An 8,844-nucleotide genomic window follows, 5' to 3' on the forward strand; every position below is an offset into this window, starting at 1 on the left:
TTCAATTTGTGCACATTTTTTAATCACCTCCAACATGTATTAACACATTTAACATCTTAATTGTTTTAACATGTCCATTCACATCAGCCATTAAAGACTTCATAATCAAGGAACTGCTAAAATAATTAACACCATTATTACAACAAAGATCAATGCAGTGTCAAAAGAAATAAGAACTGAAGATTTCAACATGCACCAGTAAAATAGACTTCTAAAGTATAACCAGACCTTGAAACACAAATGCTGTCAAGCATGATGACATATTTTTGACTCTTGAAAAAAATCAGTTTTTCCTTCATTTGTAGAAAAGTTTTACATCACAGAGCAGAATTCCAGAAGTCTTGTGGGTAAATAGTTTTATAGAACTAAAGAGGAAGCATTTGACATAATTTCTCTTTTGATTCAGAATCACAAAGGCTTGTAAACTTGTCACCAAGCAGTGGAGCAGAGGCTTGAAGAGTTGTTCTTAAAATAAAAAAAACTGAGTCAGCACAAAATGGATCCTCCCAAAGTAGGAAAATCTGTCCAAGACCTGCTCCATTTTTGATCTTAGTCGTCTGTGCTCATTGATAGAGACGTTACAGCCTTTTTCTAACATGGTGGAGATAAGTTGCTTCATACTGCTGTGAAAGCCAGCAGAGACACGGTGACCAGCAGAACTGTAGGGGAGAAGACAGAAAAGAAGTGAGAAATTTGGTGCTTTGGTAATTTTTAATATGAAGAACCATCAGATTTAGAGAACATCTGAAAAATGCTTGATTCATAAAAGCCTTGAGAACGGTCTTCATGTGAGACTTTGGCAAAAAGTAAAAGTAAAGATAAAAAGAGGAACAATGTTTTACTGACTAAACACAAATTTAATCACAATCAGTTAAGTTAGGTCACTGTATCCCCTGTTTTATAGTAGAAATAATTTCAGTGAAATGCTTCTTGGAGCCAGTCAATGATGCTGGTTTGAGAGAAGCTTGCCCCATTCTTCTCTATCAGCTCAGTGGTGAGTTTTCTTTTACCCGTTTTAAGTCCCCACCCTGAAACTCAGCCAGATTATGTTGGAGTTTAAGGTTCTATTTTAACAACGAATTAAATGGAAAATTTAAATTGTTAACTACTTGTATTCAGTCGAATAGTTTGTTTCTACCAGGAATGAGGTAGGCAGCTTTAAGAAACTAAAATAGGTGCAAAGGCTGTCCATTAAAAAAAGAGTAACTACTTTTTTTTTTTTTAAATGGCATTTAAACAGAATATGAATACGTTTCTTTATCTATATTGGCTCTACAACAATCAAGTCTCTCTTATGACAAAACATAAATTGTTGTCATATTTCCACTAGTCTTATGACTAACCCTAAACCCAAATCTTAGCAGCTGGAAGGCCTGTTTCACGTCACACTAATGTTTAGCTCCCATATTGTCTCCTCGGCTTTGGCGTCATTAGCTTACCTGGCAAAAATGACTGTGTGTGTGTGACCGGATAAGCAGAGGAGGTGCTGTTAGTGCTGTTGCTCAGCAAATTGGTGATGTTGGTGGTAGTGTCAGAGAGGTTCACAAGAGGTGTTAGGATTCTGAAGTTTGCGTTTCCCAGTTCCCCGGAAGCTGAGAAAAGATGCAAAAACATTTCAAACACTGATACCAATGACTTTGGTGAATACCATAAGTGACATTGAAATTGTGTGAATGGTTAAAGTGATTCCTTACTGGCATTGTAAGGTCCAGTTGTAACAGACACAGCATAATCTGCTGCTCGTGTCGTTGTGTCAGGTAGGTCAGCTGAAAATGTGCACTGGATTTTTCCTGAGTTGACTGATCCCTTCACATTGCTTGTTGTTACTGTCTGAAGAGAGAAAGAGTTTAATTAACTGAAAGTAAAACAATGATGTCCATGCAAACATTGTGTTGCATAAATTGAGAAATATATTCCTACTACTAATGCTGTATAATCTTTGCTTACCTGTGTGAGATTTAGAACCAGATTATTGATGAAGCCAGTGAAGAAACGGACAGCACCTTTGTGGTTAGCGCAGAAATAGGCTCTGTGACTGGCAGTCTGTTGAAAAACATGACATTATTTTATCTTTCATCGTTTCAAACTAGAATATTGCTCTGGTTTAGATTTCATGGTATTTTAATCTAGGTTCATAAAATATGGATTACCTGAAATGCAGCATTAGACACCCCAGCAGCAATGTAGCCGTCTGTCTGTCCTGAGAGCTCAAAGTTGTACGTTTGGCCACTTTGTTGCTTGGCAGAAACGAAATAGCAGGTTGTGGAAGAGGGATCGCACTTTGAGGGTTCAGCTGCACAGAGCTTTGAGGAGCCACATTCTTGTCGAGAAATACTGGCCTACAAAGGTGAAGGCATGAATTTTAAATATTGCACTGTAATAATCTTACAATAAACCTCATATATGATCAATTTCTTTTTTTCAAGGAGGTTATTTCTATTTCTTACCACTGCCGGGAGTGTGTTTGATGCTACTGTGGTTGCATTATTAGCTGGTGCCACGGTGGTTGCGTTGTTAGCTGGTGCTACTGTAGTTGCGTTGCTAGCTGGTGCTACTGTAGTTGCGTTGCTAGCTGGTGCTACTGTAGTTGCATTGCTAGCTGGTGCTACTGTAGTTGCATTGCTGGATGGTGCTCCTGTAGTTGCGTTGTTAGCTGGTGATACTGTAGTTGCGTTGCTAGCTGGTGCTACTGTAGTTGCGTTGCTAGCTGTTGCTATTGTAGTTGCATTGCTAGCTGGTGCTACTGTAGTTGCGTTGCTAGCGTGTGCTACTGTAGTTGCGTTGCTAGCTGGTGCTACTGCGGTTGCGTTGCTGGCTGGTGCTACTGCGGTTGCGTTGCTGGCTGGTGCTACTGCGGTTGTATTGCTCTGAGCATAGGTGGCCATAAATTCCAAGGACAGTGTCACCAACAAAAAACTGAGGAGCAGTCGTTTATCCATGCCTTCAGGAAAGGGAAAATAATTTAATTAAGCAATACAAATACAAAATTAGCTTCAGTTAGATGTGAAATTAGATTTTCTTTCAAGGTAATAGTGTTTTAAATGTTTAAAAAAAAAAAAATAAAGTATCTTACTGACAATGTTAATTAAAAAAAGTCTAATTACTTTGAATGTCATTCTTAAAATGCGTTTCTAAAGGTAATACAACACTAGTTTTAATCTAATGAACTTTAGTATCTTATAATCTCATACAATACATTCAATATGTATGTATATATTATATCACACAAGGATTTTCATTTTACTTATGGTTGATGTTGAATGAAACCATATAGTGTCTAACTGTGGGTACTATTTGTAAATCATGGTGACAACAGAAACGACCCAAATGAACATGATCATCATCAAACTCTGATCTAGCGTTCATGATATGCTAGACAGCAACGGTCAGGAAAAGGTTTCAGAATTTAAAGAAAAACCCAGAAAAACTTTAGTTGAAATTCAGGCCTCTTTTAAAAAAACAGAGTAACTTTTTTCTTTTTTTAAAGTTACTCTTTTTAATTAGTAACTATGTAGTGGTAATGGTACCTCATTACCACTGCATAGTAACTGGGTTCTTGACGAAGAACAAGCTGCATTGTTGAAGGTTGGCATTAATAAGCAAAAGCCACCAAGCACCAATACGCCAAACAGGAATTTTTGGCCACATTCATCAACATTACCTTTAGAGAGGCATCAACAAGGCCTGTGACGAAAGGCACATCATTGCTACTGCGAATCACAGAGGAGCATCTCTGATATTTTGAGGGTGTGTGAGCTCCAGAGACACAGCAAACTTGGTCAAAATGAATTTCAGGATGAATGCAGCATGTTATCAGAAAATACTGGAGGAAGTTTTTCACTCATCAGCCTGGAAGCTGAACATGAGTTGTACCTGAACAATCCAACACGACAACGATCCAAAGCACAAGGCCAAGTGGAGCTGTCATTGGCTGCAGCAGAACAAAATGAAGGTTCTGGAGTGGCCATCTCTGTTTAATGACTTCACTGTCACTGAGCCACTCTGGGGAAAGCTCAAACATTCAGCTCATGCCAGACAGTCCAGGAATTTACTGGAGCTGGAGGCTTTTTGCAAAGAAGAACGAGCAATTTTAACATCAGAGTAATGGTTTTGTAGAATTTACCACAACAGATTCCAAGCAGTCATTGATGTTAAAGGAGGGAAAGCATGGTGTTAGGAATTGAGTTAGGTTAACTTTTCATCAAGGTCAATTGGGTTGTTTCTGTTGAGTTTAGGATTTAATATAGTAAACACAGCTATTTGACAGTAAACCTCACACCCATCCACTAACAACGAGTGAAAAGAAAGTTTTTGTGCCATATGTGAAAAATCTATTCCATAAAATCTACCTGTCTGATAGCATTTATATATATATATATATCTATATATATACAAGATTAGTGCAACTCAGAAAACAATGTATGAAAAAAGAAAATATGTTAATAAATAATGAATTCTTACTCTTTCATATGCCTGAAGAATTTCAAGTGACCGGTTGAGTAAACTTCTTTATACATTTAAAAGTGTTTAACAGTTCTACCTCTTTATATGGTTGAAACAGTCTTTTTGTAAAATAATAATTGAGTAATATGAAAACTCTTTCAAAACAGACAGTGGTTGCTCTTCTACCTACCTGTAGACTTTATTCTCCTTAATTCAAAAGATAAGTCCTTGAACAGATGTAGTTTTATTCCCAGGTATGATTGGCAGGTGGCCTGTGTCCAATATCCTCTGATTTCCAGGTGAGTATGTGATTCCTCTTTACTCTGGACCACTATTTAAGTCTTGCATAGAGGGAGGAGACACTACAATAAACCTTGAGGGGAGTGAAAGTAACAGTTATAGGTGTGGTAAGTTGCATGGTGAGTTTACTTGTTTAAAGGTCTTAAAGATGGGTTTATGTCAGACCTTTGACTAAGAAAACATGTAGTCTTTCTTTGTTTGTATATGATTACGCAGGCATGAGGATGTCTCATACTTCTAAAGCACACCCTGTCTTTGTAGAATTCTAACCTCCTTAAAAAATCTATATTTCTTTCTTATATTGTCTAAGCGTCATTTAAAGTATGCAGAGTGACACACCGGATTAGATCATGGAAATATTTGTTCAGCATAGATAAAGTGAACATTTGGGGACTCCCTCAAAACCATAGAGCTGCACAAAAGTATGTAACATCTTGGAATGTAAAGAGGACGTCACCCAAAATATATGTGTATATGAAGCCCATTCACATCAGAAATAATGGTGGAAACATCGCCAGAGAAACTAGATTATATTAGTTTGTTTCACCAAAGCAAGATTACAGCTGGAACAGCCTTTATTTTCCCACTTTCTCCACATGTAATGTCATTTATATTTAGCTTGAATGAAATCTGTTCCACCTCAGCCTAGTAACTCTTTAATTCTTGAGAACACAGTATTTTCTCTTTACTCTGCTCATAATTCATCTCCTTCACGAAGTCTGACAACAAAAGCCGTTCCGAAGATGTATCTGTTGTCCACCTTGCACTTGTGACTCATGTGCTGCAGATTTTCTTTTTTTTTTGTTGCCTGTAAACTTGAACCAGTGGTTTAGGTGCTGAAGAACTAAACCACTGCCGTGGTGTTAGCCCAACGCTCAGGAGGAGCGCAGCAAATATCCAGTGGTGGGAAGTAACGAAGTACAAGTACTTCGTTACTGTACTTAAGTACAATTTTCATGTATCTGTACTTTACTTAAGTAGATTTAATAATGGGTACTTTCTACTTTTACTCCACTACATTTTACAGTAAGTATCTGTACTTTCTACTTCTCTACATTTCTACAAAAGTGTCGCGTTACTCGTTACATCCAAGTCGCACTGCTCTCTTTTTGTCCGTTAAAATATGAAGTTCAGGGACTTTAAGGTGGCGCCGTAAAATCCAAGCAATAACGTGACTTAGTGTCTGTTGTCACCCATCGCCTCCCCCTTTACTAGCACGCGGAGCTCCAGACATGCGCAGTGGTTTCCTCTGAGCTGGAGAAGATGTCTAACTAATCGATAATAGCTGCATAAATCATAAGATATGACGACATGTAAAACCAGCAGCGCTTCGCTTTCACAGACGGTGGGACTTTGTCCAACTTTTAGCGTCACTTGTGTTAAAAAAGAGGATAATTTAATGTTAACTTTGGACAAAACGTTTGGCTCTTTCCTCCTTAAACTTCCCGGATCCTCAGCGAGTGGCGGCGGCGTGCACTAAAGTGAAACAACAACAAAGCGTGTTGACGTCACAGATCACAGAGTTTAATCTCATACAAAGCAATCAACAACAAAACTGCAGAGGAACAGAGATATGCATTTTTCTCATGAAAATAAAGACAGACAAGGGGAAAACAGACAAACACAAAACAAAGACGAACAAAAAGGCAAAGACGCGTCTTTGGAGAGAGCCGATGCAAAAAGGCAAAATGTTGGCCGCTCTCTGTATTTTTTCTCCTGACACATAATCTTATACTAAAGAGGCGTTTCTCTATTTAATTTATGCACTCAAGGCGTTCCTCCTGTTGACCAACTGGAAACTCCCTTAAGCACTCAGAGAAACTTGTAACTCCCCCTGATCTACGCAAAGATCAAAAGGCCATCTGCCTTCTAGCGAGACAAAGAAGCAAATCGCTGCGCTCTGACCCCCCGTGGCTCCCACGGTCATTCTGAGTACAGAACAACCTGAGATACAATCTCACAGATACCTGTGAAATCTAAAGTCTCTGTCTCCCAAGGAAAATGCTAATTTTATGGCTGCGTGGTTTGGCCTCACAGCAGGGAGACCCCATTGAGTGATCTGCATTTTGGCCCCTGTTTGTCTGAATGCCTGCTCATCTGCTCAATCCCAAATGCTCGACACAAAACTGTTCCAAATAAGAGTGCTGAATATACCTTTTACACATGTCGTAAGATTAACTGTGTTAAGCACTAAAAATAATCATTTTTCCTTAACACTTGGAAGGAAAGCTTAAAGAAAGGTAAGATCTGTGGACGTGATGCTAGCAAAGCTAGCTGTACTGAGACACATGTTGCATCTGCGATGAAAAAAAGTTGTCACTCATGCGCTGAATTATTGTGTGGATTCAGGAACGATCCGATTCTTCTGGACGGATCTTTACTAAGGTTGATGGGACTGAAGCCTCACTGAGAGCCGTTCTTTGTTCTTGTATACACTGCAATAGCTATATATAGCTATATATATATATATATATATATATATATATATATATATATATATATATATATATATATATATATATATGTATGTATATATATATATATATATATATACACACACACACACATTTATTTAATTGCCGAATAAGTAAAAGTTGAACGTATGAACACAGAGCATGCTCATTGATTGATTTTGTCTCCTGTCATGGTGGCAAACATGCAGTGGGAGGGAGGATGAGAACAGTCATGGTGCTCCTTCTGCTTGTTGCGCCGTTGGACAGTGTTCATAGTGTTGTTGTAATGTTACAATTACAACTGTAATTGTAACATAGCAATTACAGTTAATTGCTATGTTTCATGGTTTAATGGTGCAGACAGTTGTGGTTTCTGACATGGGCAATATGGGCAACCGCCCAGGGCGTTATTTTTATAGGGATAGCAGGCGACCTCTGCGGATTGTAGCACAGCGATGAAAGCAAAACAGAATGAAATGAGTTGTAATTGATACTGGTTAAATATATTTCAGCTCTAAGTATTTATATCTAGGTGTTTTTATGGAAATGTGGATCTTTCAGATCAATCTGAGAACCAATTTTGATAGGTGCACTTCATTTTATTGTGTCATGTAGCGCAGGGCGCTGGTCTTGGTCTCGTGTTCAGTGGTCTTGACTACAACTCTGCTACGTGGCTCCTCGATTGCATGTCTTCCCCCCCCACACCTTCGTTCCATCCCCTTTCAGTTGGATTTCTTTCTAAATAAATGTCACTAATGAAGTTCATGCTACGTTAGGACAGGAAATAAGATGTTTCCATCCCTGAAATTATGATGCATAGAATCACATATCTAAGTCTAAACTCTTACAGAGAATAAACACAATAAGAACATGTTTAATCTGTGACATTGTTTATTAAAATGGCACATTTATGATGTATTCAAATTAAATACTATCGGCACACTTAATGATATTAGCGATTAGGTTATGTATTCAGCAAGTACTTTTACTTTTAATACTTAAGTATTTTTAAAAGCCAGTACTTTTTTACTTTTACTTAAGTAAAATGTTAATGTGGTACTTTGACTTTTACTTGAGTACATTTTTGCCTGTGTATTTGTACTTTTACTTAAGTACATTTTTTGAGTACTTTCTCCACCACTGCAAATATCACAGTTGGAAAAGTGAGGCGGGGTTGTCCCGTCAGACTGTTGGTTTCTGAAACCACACACAAAAAGCCATGTAAAAGCGCACACGGGGTATGTGCAACTCGGCCGGGCCGCGCAGAGTTAAAGGTCGTGTCTGAAGAGAGATAGAGTTTAATTAACTGAGAGTAAAACAATGATGTCCGGGCAAACATTGTGTCGCATAAATTGAGAAATATATCTCTACTACTAATGCTGTATAATCTTTACTCACCTGTGTGAGATTTAGAACCAGATTATTGATGAAGCCAGTGAAGAAACGGACAGCACCTTTGTGGTTAGCGCAGAAATAGGCTCTGTGACTGGCAGTCTGTACATACAACATTAACATTATTCAATTTCCATCTTTTCTGGCTAGAGTAATGCTCTGGTTTAGATTTCATGGTATTTTAATCTAGGTTCATAAAATATGCATTACCTCAGATGCAGCATTAGACACCCCAGCAGCAATGTAGCCGTCTGTC

The 8,844-nt window shown here is 38.2% G+C and overlaps 1 protein-coding gene across 1 annotated transcript; it reads right to left on the reverse strand.

Annotated features, from left to right (window-relative positions):
- LOC116732097 (cell wall protein TIR4-like) lies at positions 1-4,777 on the reverse strand. Its single transcript, XM_032582049.1, has 7 exons — positions 4,634-4,777; positions 2,448-2,941; positions 2,151-2,339; positions 1,948-2,043; positions 1,695-1,830; positions 1,440-1,592; positions 1-659 (listed from the first exon to the last, which is right to left on the reverse strand). The coding sequence occupies exons 2-7, from the start codon at positions 2,937-2,939 to the stop codon at positions 616-618; spliced, it is 1,110 nt and encodes a 369-aa protein (XP_032437940.1). The 5' UTR covers positions 2,940-2,941; positions 4,634-4,777; the 3' UTR covers positions 1-615.
- Between the last annotated feature and the right edge of the window lie 4,067 nt (positions 4,778-8,844).

This window comes from Xiphophorus hellerii, chromosome 14, assembly GCF_003331165.1.
Source record: "Xiphophorus hellerii strain 12219 chromosome 14, Xiphophorus_hellerii-4.1, whole genome shotgun sequence".
NCBI lineage: Eukaryota > Metazoa > Chordata > Actinopteri > Cyprinodontiformes > Poeciliidae > Xiphophorus > Xiphophorus hellerii.